Below are 17,671 nucleotides of genomic sequence, written 5' to 3'. Positions count from 1 at the left end.
CCTGTCAAAGCAGGAGACAGAAGAGATGTGAGTTCGATCCCTTGGTTGGGAAGATCCCCCGGAGGAGAGCATGGAAACCCACTCCAGTATTCTCTGGAGAATCCCTTGGACAGAGGAGGCTGGTAGTCCACAGTCCATAGGGTTGGCAAAGAGTTGGACATGACTGAGGTGACTTAGCACACACACACATGTAGAGATAGAAAGTAGATGAGTGGTTGCCAGAGGCTAGATTCTGGAGCCATGGAGAGTGACAGCTAGTGGGCACAAAGGTTTTGCAAAGGTTAATGAAACGTTGTAGAGTTAGATGGTGGTGATGGATGCAGACTTTGCTGCTGCTGCTGCTGCTAAGTCGCTTCAGTCATGTCCGACTCTGTGTGACCCCATAGACGGCAGCCCACCAGGTTGCCCCGTCCCTGAGATTCTCCAGGCAAGAACACTGGAGTGGATTGCCATTTCCTTCTCCAATGCATGAAAGTGAGGAGTGAAAGTGAAGTCGCTCAGTTGTGTCTGACTCTTCGCGACCCCATGGACTGCAGCCTACCAGGCTCCTCCGCCCCTGGGATTTTCCAGGCAAGAGTACTGGAGTGGGGTGCCATTGCCTTCTCCACAGACTTTGAGAATATACTAAAAACTATGGAATTGTATACTTTACAGGAATAAGTTGGTTTTTTTTTTCTTTTAAATTGGAGGCTAATTACTTAATAATGTTGTATTGGTTTCAGCTGTACAACATGAATCGGTCATAGCTATATATTCCTTTCCTCTTGAGCATCCCTCCCACCGCCTATAAAGGGATAAGTTTTATGGTAGGAGGGGAAGCTTTTGGTGCTTGAACTTCAGCTTTGCTACTTGTTAATTATGTGACCTGGGCAAGTAACTTTATTTATACTGCCTCAGGTTTTTTCTCTGTAAACTGTGCTTGCTAGTAGTACATATTCACAGGGTGGTTGTAAAAATCATACATAAAAGCTCTTATTGTAATGTCTTATAAACAGGAAGCACTCAGTGTTAGAGATTGTTATTAATATTTCCAGTTTCAGCATGACCAAACATGGACAATTCTGGGTGACCTTTATAAAATGAATCTTGTGTAAAAAAATTTTTCACATTTGGTATGTAGAATTAGAGAATCCCCTCTATCTTACTTTTGATTCATAAATGAAATAGAAATAAAATGTCAGAGTGTTAACATTAAGGCTTTTCTACACGAGTGTCAATTTATGAATGTTGATCTAAGCACCTATGTTTTTACTTTTAATAGGTAGCCCATGTAAATGCTTCTTAATAACTAATGACAATGATTTTCAGCATTGAATAAATTTTATGATATAATCTAGTTGAAATGTGAGAAAATATAGTTAAAAGTCAGTTATTTATAACTGGAGCACTTTGTAATTCATTTTTAAACTCTTCTGTCAGTTTGGTTGATTACTTCACTCTCATAAACATACATAAAAAGTGTTTTTAATTGATACAGATTCAGCGTTTGTTAGAAGCACAGTCTCTGCAGCCCTGTTCCTCTAAGACAACTACTGTTGAAGACACAACGCAAGCTGCAAGACAAATGGAGTTGGTTTCCATGGAAGCACAGTCTCCCCCTGCTTTGCACATGAGAAAAAGTGTAAGCATTGCTGTGAGCACAGGTAATTTCATTTTTCTTAATTTGTACATAGTACACATAGAATTTAAACCAAGGTGCTGGGTAACTTAACTCTTTGTGTGATTTTACTCTTTATGAAATAAAATTCTACCTGAAAACAGATTGGAAACCATATAACGTAATGTGTTGTTTGTTTTTGCTGCTTTTCCAAGCTGGACCCAGTTCTAATGAGAGAAGTCATCTGTGGTTTAGGGGATCAGGGAAGATTTCATCCATGCAGTGTTATTGATTCTTGGCCTTGAAGGGAATGTAGGATCTTGGTGGAATTGAGAGATGGCAGAACAGATTGGTAGAAAAATTACGGGGTCAGAGAAACAACACAGAGTTCTGAGTTGTCTAATACTCTACCCATTACTATGTCACGGAGAGCCATTACCACATCTTTCACAAAGCCGTGTCTGTTTCATCTTATAAGCGAAATAGAAGGCCTTTTAAAAAATCAGCAATATAAATGAGATCTATGTGTTTACATACTTCCTCACAATCAGACTATGAGATCTTTAAGAACATTTTTGTGTGTTCAGTATCTAGCAAGATGTCTAGTATATAGGGTGGTGGTTGTAAGACTGAAGAGGAAGAGTCATGTACAGTGTTGATAAGACTAAGATCCAATCAGTAGATCCAAACTAATTGGATATGGCAGTTGGAAGATTCAAGTTACTTTAGTTAAATGCTGTGTGATTATCCTGGATTGGATACTGAAACAGAAAGAGAACATTACTGGAAAAATTGGTGAAATCCAAAGTCTGGAGTTTTAGTTAATAGTAATATACCAACACTGTTTTCTTGATTTTGAAAAACGTGCCATGATAATGTAAGATGTTAACAACGGGGAGAACTGGGTGAGGAATACACAGTAACTCTCTGTTTTATCTTCTCTGTGAATCTAGAATTATTCCAAAATTAAACATTTATTAAAGGTGAAAATGAAAGTTACTTCATGATGTTGAGCTTGGATGACAGAGGGAGGCAAGTTAGAGAAGCAGAGGAGAGGAGATGAGTTCAGTCTAAATATCTGTTCAGACTGAGCTATTTTGGAAGTGTAGCTGGTGATACTCAAATGTTAGGAGAGTGGAATGGATTGATGATATAAGAGTTGTGACAGTAACAGACGAAGGCTTGAGCCTGGAGAATACAAATTTGAGAGAGAGCATTAACAAGGAAGACAGATTGCTGTATTCTTTATCTGTACCCGGATGTTATCTAAACTTCATGAAGAGAGCAGCAGTGAGGGAGGGTAGCGGGAACCTCATGTACGTTTATAAGTCAAATTCAGGTATTACTCAGTTAAGATTTTTTTAGCGGCAAGTAACATAAGCAACTTTGAACTAAGCAAGGAAGGGGAATTTACTGGAAGGATATGGGGATGTTTCATGAAAACCAAGGCCAAGAATTGGGCTGGACTTCAGAGAAAAACTAGACGTAGAAACTAGAAATCACTGGAGTATCCAGTTATTACACATGGCTGTTTTATCAACTCTATCTGGAGTCTTCACTGCTTTACATTTTAAAATACAGCTCACCCAGAGCCCCAGAGTTTCTTTTATACAGTTCTACCCATGTACACAAACCACATTATGATCCTGCAGTCTCAACTTCAAAATGCAGAGAACCTGAATGGTCTAGTTTGGATTATAAGAGGATTGAGAAACATGTAATAGGGACATAGCTGCTGGAGTCTCGTCTTTGGATTTGCAAGGATGACAGTTTCCCGCATATGTGTGTTGTAGAGGGTGGTGGTAAAGAAGTATTATGAGATAAACCAAAAAGTGCAGTTTCCTTCTATGTCCTCTCGTGAAATGCTGTACTTACTATATTCCAGTTGTTCATCATCTGTATCTGTCACTAGACTGTAAACTTTTATTGACTTGTATCTCATTACCTAGCCTGATGCCTAAATCAAACTGATATCCTGAAATTATTTGAAACAAGTTTTCAAGCATGATGTATATTTCAAATATTTTGAAACCTCATATAGTCATATTTAGAGCTTTGACATATGCAGAAAAATGAATTATTAGTCATTTGAATTAAATGGCTCTCTATGATAATACTTAATTCCTAAGGGTATACATTGGTGGTGTTCAGGAAGAGTAGCAGCACTTACGTAACTTTTCTAAACTGTCCTTTTATTTTTGGGGGGCGCTGTGCTGTGTGGCTTGCAGGATCTTAGATTCCTGACCAGGGATTTTTTTAAATGCTTAGTGAATACAAAAATAAATCATCCTTTTATTAATTTAAGTTTATAAAATCACCCAAGCTGATGCTCAAAGTGGAAACAATTTTGACTTGAATTTAGTCTTTGGTTTTAACTTTATTTCTTTAAATCATGTATGTATCACAATATTTCTCAAAATGTGGAATGCTTATCGCTCAGATTCAAAAGATGATTTGGTGTAGTATACAGATTACTATTTTATACTGTGTAGATATATTTATTCCTATAAGTTTTAGAAAAAAATATAACTAGCACATAAAACGGAGATGGCAATGGCACCCCACTCCAGTACTCTTGCTTGGAAAATCCCATGGATGGAGGAGCCTGGAAGGCTGCAGTCCATGGGGTTGCTGAGGGTCAGACAGGACTGAGCCACTTCACTTTCACTTTTCACTTTCATGCACTGGAGAAGGGAATGGCAACCCACTCCAGTGTTCTTGCCTGGAGAATCCCAGGGACGGGGGAGCCTGGTGGGCTGCCATCTATGGGGTCGCACAGAGTCGGACACAACTGAAGTGACTTAGCAGTAGCAGCAGCACATAAAAATTTATGATTTCACAGAAATGATGTAGCTCGGTAAAACAGTGAGTTGATTTAAAGAAAATCAGTAAGCAAATAATAATACATGAAATAGTTGTGCAAATGATCTATTAAATTTGGGAAATATTTGATTTTTACTTGCCTTATATTACATATATCTGATATAACCCTAATATAGTCTCATAAAGATTGTGTTTAAGAATCAAAATCAAAGAGCCCAGGGATTTGCATTTTATATATTTTCTCCTGTTTTTCAGAACAGCAGTTTTCAAAACACATATATACTCCAAATCATATTCAGAACCTTGACAGGTAGAACCCGTCATGAGAGCTACACCTCTTGAAGAGTCAGGGCCTGAAAGGTCCTTTTTCCCTTTGTACTCAGTTTCCTCTCTTCGCTTGTCATTTATTTCTTCATGGCATTTCTGAGAAAATATAATCTGAAAACAGTTCTAGGTAATTGTGTTAATATAGCTAATGTTACTTAACAAAAGTTTGTCAGAGAATTGTTTTTGATAATTGTCTGTTTCTGCATCTGTTAAATCATCTATTCCCCAGGTGCCAGCTTGTTTTGGAATGCGGCAGGTGATGATCAAGAGCCTGAATCTCAGCTGAGGCAAGATGATACCAAGATTTCCAGTGAGGACATGAATTTTTCTGTTGATATTAATAATGAAGTCACAAGTACTCCAGGTAGTGCATCTTCGTTAAAAGCTGTTGATATTCCCAGTTTTGAAGAGAGTAACGTTGCTGTGGAAGAAGAATTTAATCAGCAACTTTGTATATCCAAGTAAGATCTCTTCGATTCAGTATTCATCATCTTTTTTTCTTTTTAAGTTCTGATATTCCTCTGGTATTCTAACTCAGGAACAGTTTGTTTTGTAAAAGTGTTCTCATGGTGTCTTTCCTCATGTGATTCCTGTGTAACAGACAGTTCTTTGGCTACACCACTCGTCATACGGGATCTTAGTTTCCCCCATCAGGGATCTAACCTATGCCCCCTGCAGTGGAACCATGGAGTCCTAACCACTGGACGTCTAACCACTGAAATGCCAGGGAATTCCCTGTAAAAGACGATTCTGAGCCTTCTATTGCCCATTCCCAGATGTCAGTCATTGGATGTATAAAACAGTCTAAACCAGAACAGTTGCAGATCAGAAATACGTATGTCAGGCCTCACTGGAGAGTCTGACACTAGGTCCCAGATGGAGCCAGGGTCCTGAATTTAAGATTTACATACTCTATTATATGTGCATAATAACAGAGTCTTTATTTCTGAGAGATGTACCCTGTTATTCAAGATATACTCAATAAGCTAATGGGGATGAAATGGTAAAGGGTAGAGCTGAAGTAAGATAGACTCTGAGTAGGTAATTTTTAAAACTGATTGTACATAGTGATTTGTTAAACTCTCTTGTGTTTGAAGTTTTTCATTGTGAAATTTTCTATTAAAAAAATAAGGATTCTGAAGTAATTCAGATCCTTTGCAAATTTGTAAACAAATTCAGCAAATATTCTTTGAGCTTCTGGTATATGCTGCCAAAAAACTAAGCCCTAGAAATTGAGCAGTAGGTCAGACAAAGCTCCTGACTTCATGGAATTTCCATGAGTTCTGGAGACAATAACCGCATCAGCAGGAAACATATAATTTCATATAAAGACCACTGCCTGAAGAAAATAAACCAGGGTGACCAAGTGGAGTGTAACTAGGATAGTGGCATGGGAGTGAAGTGGCTATATTAAGTAAGATGGTGAAAGAAGCCTTCAGATTATGTAGGGCTTTGTGGGATGTAGAAGTTCTGAATATATTCTGTGTTCATTAGCATCAGGGAGGATTTTAAATGATGTAGTGGTATGATCATTTTTGTTTTTTAAAAGCCATTCAAGCTGTTTTGTGGTAAGTGAACTGATGGGGGTTAAGATTAGAAGTAAGGAGACCGGTTAGTAGATTGAAGACCAAGTGAGATGAAGGTGCCTGGGAATTGGAAGTAGTGGCAGGGATCAGGTGTAGGATACATTTTGAATATAAAGGAATAAAGTGGGTTAAAATACCACAGTGTAATATCACATGAAATAGTTTTAAAAGACGTGAATTCAGTGGTAGCGGTGGCATGGGCAGGCAGTTGATTACTTTTTAAAATTTTAAGCCTTTTGGTAATAGTTGATATTTTAAATTATCTGATTACAATAATGATTAGAACAACAAACACCCTTCCAGAAAACCAGAAATATTTATCTGCTTTGCTCAGTAGAGAGTATGTTTTAACCTTACAATTCAATTAAGTATTTATAATATGTACCACAGTATATTAAAAAGATCTGTGTACCTGTCTCAACCCCCACTAGATTGAATTCCTACAGGTTGTGGATCATACTCATTTCTGTACCTTTAGGACTTGAACCAGTGTCTAGTTCCCCACATCAGCTACTTCATAGATGTTAGGTGATAGGAAGAGCAGTTTGGGGTAAGCCCCCAAGATAAGTTCACATTTCACTTGGAATAGTTACAGAAAATGAGAACAAAGAGACATGAACTGTGGTTATCCTTATTTGTTCTCCGTGCGGTTATCCACATTTATTCTATCTATATTTCCTTTCGTAAATTGTAGACTACTTTTAAGGATTAGTTTTTCCCTCTGAAAGTAGAATTTTAAAAATCTCCAATCCATTGTGGTGTTTAACTTCAGAAACAGATCTGAGTTAGCTGATAGAATGCAATTAATTGCTTTTTCAGGGCGATTAACCACCTCTGTGGATTCCAACATATAATTCGATGTAAATCTGATCTTTGTTCCGCATAGTATATGATTCGGATTAAATAGCATCTCCAGTGTTGTGTATGGTGCTTTTGGTGCTTTTCTAGGATTCTTCCCAAACATCTGGTCTGATTCATGCTGTGGTTCGTGCTGCTGAGTATTCATACATGGCACCTGGCCACCTGAGTCCCCTGTCCCCTTTGGATGTCTTGCTGGATTTAGTCTAATGTTAAAGCAGTTTGTGAAAGGTAGATTTTTTGACTTGCAGCATATATGGTAATCGGTTGCTTTTTCCCAGGGAAGAGCTATGTGTGATATCCATAGACTTTTTTTTGACACAATACTTTTTTTTTAAGAAGCCAGGCTTTGGACATACCTGCTAATACTTGCCATATTAGAATCATCTTTAAAAAATTTTTTTAATTTGAAATTGTTAATGTTTTAGTTCTTTTCTTCTGGAATTTTTAGCTTTTATTTTTGTTTGGTAGGTTAGACACCAAAACAGGTATTTTTAAATTCTTGAAAAGGCAATATAGCAGAGTGGTTAAGAGCATGGAATCCAAACTGCCTGGATTCAAATCAAAACTGTGTGACCATGGGCGGGTCTCATAATTTCTGAATGCTTCTGTTTTCTTTTCTGTAGATGGAGACAGTGAAAGTACCTATCAGGATTGTTGTAAAGATTAGATGAGTTAATATATGTAAAACACATAGAATAGTACCAGAATTAGTACCTTAAAAATTAATTGTCATCATTTAGCTAAAGGTAGAATAAGTCTAACTCAGTGACTGATGTGAACTCTTTTTAAAAAATAAAGAGCTTTGCAGATGTTTGCATGATAAAACTCCTGCTTGGTACAAGTACTTTCCCCAGAAGTCATAAAATCTCTGAAGCCTGGCTTTCTGCTTCTTCATTTGAGTTTTGGTGTCTTCATTAAAGTGAAATCAGTTAACATGATTGATGATGAAGGTTCAATGTGCTATTTAGGAAGTAAGGGGATAGCAGCGGGAGATGAGGAAAGCTAGCAATTACAGATCCGCCGCTAGGTTTATCTGGTACTGTGCTGGGCACTCTGTATCTCCTTTAGTCCTGTCTCGTGTCTTTCAACCCAGGGAGGTGGATGCTGTTTTTCCCATTTTATGAATGAGGAAGCTGAGGCCAAGAGAGATTAAGATATTTGCCCAAGATATAATGAACACACATATACCTTTATTATAAATGAGAGTATATCTTCCCTGGTGGCGCAGAGGATAAAGAGTCTGCCTGCAACGCGGGAGACCCAAGTTCGATCCCTGGGTTGGGAAGATCCCCTGGAGAAGGAAATGGCAACCCACTCCAATGTTCTTCCCTGAAGGATCCCCATGGACACAGGAGCCTGGTGGACTACAGTCCATGGGGTCACGAAGAGTTGGACATGACTGAGCGACTTCACATTTTTATATGTGACCTAAGAGATAAAAGATAAAAGATGGAGAAGGCAATGGCACCCTACTCCAGTACTCTTGCCTGGAAAATCCCATGAACGGAGGAGCCTGGTGGGCTGCAGTCCATGGGGTCGCTGAGGGTCAGACACAACTGAGCGACTTCACTTTCACTTTTCACTTTCATGCTTTGGAGAAGAAAATGGCAACCCACTCCAGTATTCTTGCCTGGAGAATCCCAGGGACGGGGGAGCCTGGTGGGCTGCCGTCTATGGGGTTGCAGAGAGTCGGACACAACTGAAGCGACTTAGCAGCAAGAGGTAAAGTGCTAATGGAGGTTGAAAGAAGCAAGAGGACATATCCAGTTAACATTTTAGAACATCGAGGAAGTAAATTTTTAAAACGTCCCTTGAACAGTGGATAGGATTTTGATAAGAGTATGCCAATTTAAAAGCATTAGAACAGTAACTCTTGGCTCCAGGGCATTTGAAAATACAGTAAATTGGGGCGCTCCACCAGTTGAGAATCTCTGTGGGAAGAAGTCCAACCAGTTGTGTTTTTTAAAACTTTACAAGTAATATTGATGGTGGTGTTAAGATTGAGAACTATTGCATAGTAGACAAAATTTATGGGCAGAAGAATTCAAGAGTATTGTTCATAATCCAATTTGTTCAGAAAATAAAATAAAACAGGGAGCATTGATTGAAAGGGACTGGCTGAAAAGCCAGGTTGACTACCAAGTTTCAGAGAGCTTTGACTGGTATAATAAGGAATTGTTTTTGTTTTATAAACCATTTAAGATTTGTTTGTTTTGTTGTTGTTGTAAAACAAAATAACAGAATTAACTAACAGTTACTTTATATATGTCCTTTCAAGCAGCTCTTCTCCACTTGAGAGAAAAGAACCTGATGTACCTGTATTCTTTCCGAATCCCCTGCAAGCAGAGTGTGTAAGCATGTGCTTCCAGAGTGGACCAACAGAGGGTGCCACTAATAGCTCTGGAACATCAGGGGAACCCAAAACCGAGCAAGTCGTGCAGCCCTTGCCTCATCAACCATCAGATAGCCAACAACTATTCCAGGATGTGCTGGTAAGAAAATGGAAAGCATTCTGTCTTTTGTGAGATGGTGATTAATCTAAGGTACACTAGTTTAGCCTTTCCCATCTTTAAACTGATGGGGACCTTGCTAGGAAAAAGATTTTCCCCTAATTCAAGTTCGAAGTTAGTACCGGAAAAAATAAGCAAGAGTTTGCAGGAGGTTTGAAAATTGGAGAGTAATAGAATATTTTTGATAATATTTGCTGTTTCAGCTCATATAAGCAGATTTTTATGGAATACTTAGCTTAGTCTAAGAAAATGAACCGAGTAAATTGGGTAATATAAAGATGAACATGACAGTCTCTGCCTTTGAAAACTTAAGGGAGATAACATATGCTTACCAGTAACAAACAGCTAAAGAATGAGCAGTACTGTAAGCACAGCAGCACACAATAAAAAGGAGTTGATGTGTGGCAGAAACCAACACAATATTGTAAAATGTAAACTGGGACTTGGAGGTCAAATGACCGTGGCTGTCACTTACAATCAAATTGTAGATTTTAGAACACTACATTTATAATTGAAGACTAATTAAACATACTTCATAGGGCCCTAAGTATTAATCAGTTAACATGGATTTGTTATTTGCCTACTAGGTCCTACACTGGTGCATGTGCTCAAGGGAATGAAATATGCTTTAAAGTCAGGAAGGCAGAATTACAGGTCATTTTCATTCAAAGTGAGAAAAGAGGAGTCAAATTCTGAAAGTAACATAACGGTTACACTTAAAACTCTAAAACATTATCCTTTTTCAAATGAAAGCATGATTTTAAACTTGTTTATAAAGATTTCACAATAAATCCTTGAAAATACTTGAAATATTACTCAAATGATTTTAAATCTGTTGGCTTTAAAATGAACAAGTTCTGAACAAACATTCTAAGTTTTCTCTAGGATTTTCATTCATTAGAATGGACTTCTTTTATAAAAATTCCATAAAACTTGGCAAATGTACTTGATACTTTGTAGAATTGAGCAAGATAATTTTTTTACTCTGGCATTACTTAACAGTATTATTTGTATTCTTGTTTCCTAATAGTGATTTTCAAATACGTCCCTTTTTCTTCTTTCATCAGAGTCAAGGGAACCACCTACCGAATAACTCCCCCAAAGTAACCGAGGAGCCATCTACCAAAGCAGTTATTATCAGTCATGAGTGCACCAAAAACCAGAATGTTTACCATACTAAGAAAAAAATACATGATTCAGGATCGGTGGACAAAGAATGTGTTCTTAATGCAACTCTTAAGCAACTTAGAAGCTTTGGAGTAAAAATTGATTCTCCAACTAAAGTGAAGAAAAATGCACATAAAGTGGATCATGCCAGGTAAGTTTAAACTTTGTTTTAAAAGATTAAAAAAAAATGTAAATGCATTGCAGCTTCCTCATGAAAAAAGGTATAAGCCTGCCATTCAATTCAACTGGCTTCTGATTTACTCAGGGTCTATGTTAACATGTATGTGGCAAATAAGAAATCATATCTACCCTATAGAGGTTCCATTTTAGTAGAAGATAGGTTATATACCTAAGTAATTTGAGAGACATAGGGATAGCTCCTGAGTAAAGATGCCAACAAAATGCTCTAGGAGTCTTAGAGAAAGAGAAATGAGCTGTTACTTGTTTTTGGTGTCTCGAAAAGTTTTCCTGGAGGTGATGGGGTCTGTGTCAACTACTGGATGTACAGTTAATGCAGTTGTCATCTAAAAGGCAAAAACCTTTCTTTTTGTAGGACTGTGTTTTGAAGACTATAGTTATATGAACTTTACTTATTCTCACCAGTTCCAGCTGGCCATGTTCTTCTGTTCAGATTTCTTTTCATCAAAGATCAGCTCAACACACACTTGCTTTTAAAGAACATAAAATCTGGAAATTCTGTAATTAAGGCTAGTGTTGTGCTTAGTCACTCAGTCATGTCTAATTCTTTGCGACCCCATGGACTGTAGCCCACCAGGCTCCTCTCTCCATGGGGAGTCTCCAGGCAAGAATACTGGAGTGGGTTGCCATGCCCTCCTCCAGGGGATCTTCCCAACCCAAGGATTGACCCCAGGTCTCCTGGATTGCAGGTGGATTCTTTACCATCTGAGGCACCAGGGAACCCAAAATAAGGCTAGTATGTTTTCTGTTAATTATTTTTGATATTTTTAAATATAATCTCATGATTTTAAAAAAAATCAAATAAAATGCATGAATATCAAATAAAATACAAAAAAACCCACTTCCTAAACTCCTTCTAAGTTATTTCTCTTAACTATTTCTTTGGTATTCTTCTAAAAATGTTCTACACATGTTCAAGTATGTATCTGTGTGATGTGTTGCAATTTATGGGTTTTTTTGCCTAACATAGATACTTTCTGGGTATATGCAATTCTTCCTCATGCATTTAAACGACTACAATATTCTGTTGTGCCCATGTACTATGATACAGTGAACCCCAGTTCTCTACTAATGGATTTTTAGGCCGAATCTCTTATTCCTTATCTCACACAGTGCTAAGTGAACATCATTCTACAGGTACTTCTGCAAGTGTCTTTGTAGGGCAAATTCCTATAAGTGATGGGATCAAAGGATGTGTGCATCTGAAAGTCTGGCAGATGTTGCCACTGCCCCCGAGAATAGCTGTACTAGTTTATGCTCCTGCCACCAGTGCAGTGAGGCTAGCATTTTTGAAGGTCTTATTTCAATACTCTTAGGATAGAGGCTCTATTACATCTGTTAGAATGCTTAAATCAACCTGCTGTCTTTGTGGAACCCTTACATTTGGTATGGCTGCTTGTGGGGAACAGTTTTTAAGTAATGTATTTCTTCATAGTGGCCACCCTATTTTAATGTCTTAAGTGTCAAACATTGAAATTAATAAATTTTCAGTATACAATAAACTTGATACAGTTTTTACATGCCTAGAATGAAATGGAAAGTAAAGCCATTTGCTCTGTCAGTATGGGGTGGTCAGATTGTTTTAATCAATTCTTCTGCCCTTTACTAAAATGAAAATTTATATTATAAATTTATACTATAAAAATGATATAGACTCAGGGTTGGAATTTTAGAAAATGAGGAAAATGTCGTTTGAACTCATAACAACCAAAGGAAATTAGGAAACATAGTTGAGTTTTACTGTATATATAATTTTGTTTACTTTTCTTTATTTACAATTATAAAATAGACATTTTCATTTAGTATTGTGGGCTATTCCCATTTTTGAAATTCATTTATCTATATGGTTTGAAACATCCATATATACCCGTAGATAGAATTTTAGTTTCATGTACGATGCTTTTCTCAAGGAAATGAAAGCTGAGGTGAAAAAAAATTGTTTTCAAAAGCAGTATGTTAAATTAATTATTTCCATAGAGGGGTAAGCTGGCTAAAATGTTAGAATAACATAGCTATATCTTCACATGAAAACTTTTTTTTCAAAACTTTATTTTATTATATAAATTGGGTAAAATATTATAGTGCTTTGGGAGTAGAGTTTGATATTTGTTTTGTTTCCATTACCAAAGTAATGTAAGCTTATTTTGGACACCTTAGAAAATTTAGGAAAGTAGACCAAAACAAGTAAACAAACCATATTCAGAGAAATTCCTTGGCAGCCCAGTGGTTAGGACTCTGTGCTTTCACTACTGAGGGCCCGGGTTCCTTCCCTGATTGCAGAACTCAGATCCCGCAAGCCTCGAGGCTAAAAAAACCCCCCCAAAAAACATATTCATACCAACCAATTTAATTTATTATTAAAGAATTTGTTTTTGTATTTCTTTGTATTTTTCTAAAATTATTTTAACATCAGTCATTTATTGAGTGCACGTAAAGTGTGAGGAACTATGCTAAAGGTTTATGCAGCATTATTTCAGTTGATCCTTGCAATAATCTATATGATAGATACTCTTATTATACATGTTTTATGAATGAAGAGGGCCTTCCCTGGTGGCTCAGATGATAAAGAATCTGCCTGAAATGTGGGAGACCCGAATTCGATTCCTCGGTTGGGAGAAGGCAATGGCAACCCACTCCAGTATTCTTGCCTGTAGAATTCCATGGACAGAGGAGCCTGGTGGGCTACAGTCCATGGGGTCGCAAAGAATCGGACTCAACTAACCAACTAACACACATACACACAGACATCAATGAAAAAATTAAGTACCAATTTATTCAAGGCCCAACACCTGTAATTTTAAACCTCCTCTTCTAACTCCAAACTCCGTAGTTTTGTTTTTGTTTTTTACTGTTTTGCTCTATGCTTTCTGCTTGTTTAAGTTTTTGGTAGGATCTTATAGTATGTACATTTTGCTGCTCTGTGTTTTGACCATACTGTATATACCCCACCCCCAAAATATTGGTCTTATATTGGAAAATAAGCATGTTTTCAAAGTTGTTATAATGTTTTCTAGGCATCATCTTTAATGGGGATTTAATAAACCAGTAAGTGGAACATAGTATTTGTTTACTTAACCCTTTCCCTCTTGTCAGAACCGAGTCAAAGCGTTTTCAGTGTCTTACTGTCTTAAATATTGCTGTGATAAACATCTTTTTGCAAACATTGCATTTTTTAGGTTTAATATTATTTTTTCAGAATAGAATCTCAGAAATGGAAAGATTAAGCCAAATGGTAGGAAAATTTTAAGGCTGTCACTATACTGCTTTCTGAAAGAGTAAGATTTACAGTCCTATCAGCTATATATGTATTAGTAGTTCAGCAATACTTTCACTCATTTTACCAGTAAATATATTTTATATTTCACTCATTTTACTTCAGTAAATATATGTGTGTATATATATATATATATATAGCTTCTGCTGTGAGCCAGCTCTAAGAAATACCATAGTATATAAGATACCCTAGGAAAACTGTCTTTCCCCTCATAGATCTTAAAGTTCAGTAGAGAAGATGCACAGGTAGGTAGTCAATTATAACATACTCTGATGGGAGACGTACCTAGCATATTTTCATACTGTTTTATAATTATCCTATAATAAAATTGATGATTTTTAAAGATTTGTGCTAATTTAGACCAATAATTGTTATCTTTAATTTATATTTTATTGATTATAAGTGGGTTCTATATATTACTGTGATTAAACTGCACTGAAACTATGTCCCTAACACGTACGTCGTATTTTTGTTGTCGATAGTCTTGGGCTGAGAGGAGACTCCAGGTGTAAGACTATCTAAAGCCCGCCTAATTCATTCCTGTTTCACGGTCTGTCTCGAGCTTAGTGTTTTAGTGTAAATCTCCTGCCACATTCCAGTTGACCCACCTTTGGCATCTGCAGAATTCCTTGCTATTACTTTCGCTTGTGACGTTCTTTTTCATCTTACTGCTTGCCACAGTCCTCCTTATCCTGTAAAGTGGAACTCAGATGTCACCTTCTTTGTCAGTGTATCCAGGACCTCTCACCAGATTATTGATGGTTTGTATCTCAGAATACCTAGTTTCTAATAGATTATACAGCCTGTTCTTGTGATGGCCTTTCCAGCGAGATAGTGAGTTTTATCTGTCTGTGAATCCTCATTGCCTCTGTCACACTTGGTGGGCCTGCATGGATTGCTAAAGGAATGAAATCCCACCTACTGGGGTCATCACTGAAGTTTACAATGAATGCTTTACTCTTTTAATACCTCTGTAATACTTACTGTCAGTATTTATGGCCTTGTGTTATCTTTTAACACATATTGGTATACTATAGCTGATGTGTGAAAAGTTCAAAAGGCAGTTGTTTAATAGATTTTTCCTGCGAAACAGTGTATAAATTGTAGTTTAGTATTCCAGGAAAGCAGTCTTAAAATCCTTGTATGCCCATTGTTTTTCTGATTCCGTAAACCAGCTAGCCTTTGTCGTTGTACCTATGTGAAAACTTACTTCACGTTCCAGTTCTGGACTCCAGGAGTGTTATCCTCCAGCCACAAGAGTAGCTGAGACAGGGGAAGCAAGATTTCCTTTCAGCCTTCCAGATCCAGAACTCTGCAGATTAAGAAGGTCCAAAAGCAGGAAAACAAAAGAGAGTCCCAGACATACCTAGGAATTGTAGGGAAGATGGAGGACCAGCAGCCTCTGTGGGCATATTCCCAACTGGAGTGACGTTTTGATCTATTCAAAATAGATCTTAAGGAGTCTCTGTAGTTACTTTGCTCTCTACTTGGAAACATATGTGTTCTCTAGTTGAAAACCCTGCACAGGGTAAGTAGGAGATAACTAATTGGGATTCAAAGAGGACAATAAGTCAGGGTTGATTTTCATCTTTAAGTAAGTTGGAATAATTCCCTTAATTATTGGCATGTGACTCTCATACTCAAACATAAATGGACTCTCATTATCCTTTTGTAACTGCACATCTAATGAGATTCTAATATAGTATATCTGTGATCAGGGCTTTTAGGATTTGATCAGTGGAGTATCTTAATTACCCTAGTGTTTCTATCCGTTGGTTCCATGTATTATTGATTTATTTTCAAAGTCAGGTGTTTCCCCCAGCCCCCAAATTGAAACTAGCTGGCTGTGTTAGTGAAGCTTGAAGAAACTTGTAAACTGATATCAGTTGTTTTCATGGATTTATATAGATCTTTTAACCATTCTATAAAAGAAGATCTGTTATTACTCAGCCATAAAAAAGCAATGAAGAAACTTCCCTGGAGGTCCAATGGTTAAGAATCCACCTTGCAATGCAGGGGGCGCAGGTTCGATTCCTGATTCCAGAACTAAGATCCCACATGCCACGTGGGGCAACTAAGCCTTGTGCCACAACCAGCGAGCCCTCGTGCTGCAGATAGAGTCTGTGCATCACAGCAAAAGACCCTGCATGACACAATGAAGGCCCCACAGGCTGCAACCAAGACCAGACAGCCAAATAGATATTTCTTAAAAAAAAGAATGAAATAACGCCGTTTGCAGCAGCACGGATGGACCAAGGGATTATCATATTAAGGAAGGTCAGACAGGTATCATATGATATTATTTATATGTGGAATCTAAAAAAATAAGAGAAATGAACTTACTTATGTAAGACTCACAGACATAGGAAATAAACTCATGATTACCAAAGGGGATGGGGGAAGGAGATTGGAATTTAGGAGTTTGGGATTCATGTATACACATTACTGTATATAAAACAGATAAACAACAAGGATCTATTATACAGCACAGGGAACTGTATTCAGTATCTTGTGATAACCTATAATAGAAAAGAATCTGAAAAAGACTATAAATAAATAAAAACTGAATCACTTAGCTGTACACCTGAAACTAACACATTGTAAATTAACTACAGTTTTTAAAATGATTTTTAAAAAAAGATTTCATTCAAATTAGATCTACTATTTCTCAGTATTTAACTTTTCTTTTCCTTTTTTTTTCTCTTTTGGCCGTGCCATGCAGCATGCGAGATCCTACTAGTTCCCCAACCACGGATCAAACCCGTGCCCCCAACAGTGAAAGTGTGGAGGCCCAACTACTGGACCACCAGAGAAATCTCTCAGTACTTAGCATTTTGAATTAGAAATCTGTTTAAATTTATGCATCTACTTTTGGCGGCACCAGGCCTTCACTGCTGCTCAGGCTGTTCTTTAGCTGTGTCAGGCGGGCTACGGCCTCGTGTGGTGTGCGGGCTTACTGCAGTGGCTTCCTTTGCTGTGGAGCACAGACTCTAGGCGCACAGGCTTCGGTAGCTGTGGCACACGGGCTTGATACGTGGCTCTCGGTCTCTAGAGACAGACTCAGTAGTTACAGCACACAGACTTAGTTACCCCACGGCATGTGGAATCTTCCTGGACCAGGGATTGAACTTGTGTCTCCTGCAGACTTGGCAGGCAGGTTCTTTACCACTGAGCCACCAGGGAAGCCTGAATTAGAACTTTTTATTTGCCTTTTCATGTTATTTACATTAATAATATCTATAGATATTATACTTAGATATTTTTAATATGTACAAATCTGATTTAATATGCAAATAGCTTATAATTTAAAGGAAATGGGCAAATAAAG

At 37.5% G+C, this 17,671-nt stretch overlaps 1 protein-coding gene across 2 annotated transcripts in view; it reads left to right on the top strand.

The window, feature by feature from the left end:
• The window catches only part of STIL (STIL centriolar assembly protein), a 64,439-nt gene that overhangs the window by 43,678 nt on the left and 3,090 nt on the right, over window positions 1-17,671 (top strand). The window contains exons 14-17 of one of the 2 annotated variants that reach the window (XM_069558483.1): window positions 1,478-1,643; window positions 4,977-5,208; window positions 9,476-9,686; window positions 10,772-11,022. In XM_069558483.1, coding sequence (XP_069414584.1) covers window positions 1,478-1,643; window positions 4,977-5,208; window positions 9,476-9,686; window positions 10,772-11,022 — 860 coding nt within the window. Of the gene's footprint in view, window positions 1-1,477; window positions 1,644-4,976; window positions 5,209-9,472; window positions 9,687-10,771; window positions 11,023-17,671 lie in introns of both variants that reach the window. The other variant, XM_069558403.1, reaches the window with a different exon arrangement.

The sequence above is a fragment of the Ovis canadensis genome, chromosome 1, assembly GCF_042477335.2.
Source record: "Ovis canadensis isolate MfBH-ARS-UI-01 breed Bighorn chromosome 1, ARS-UI_OviCan_v2, whole genome shotgun sequence".
Lineage (NCBI taxonomy): Eukaryota > Metazoa > Chordata > Mammalia > Artiodactyla > Bovidae > Ovis > Ovis canadensis.
This window is presented reverse-complemented; position numbering and strand designations above follow the sequence as displayed.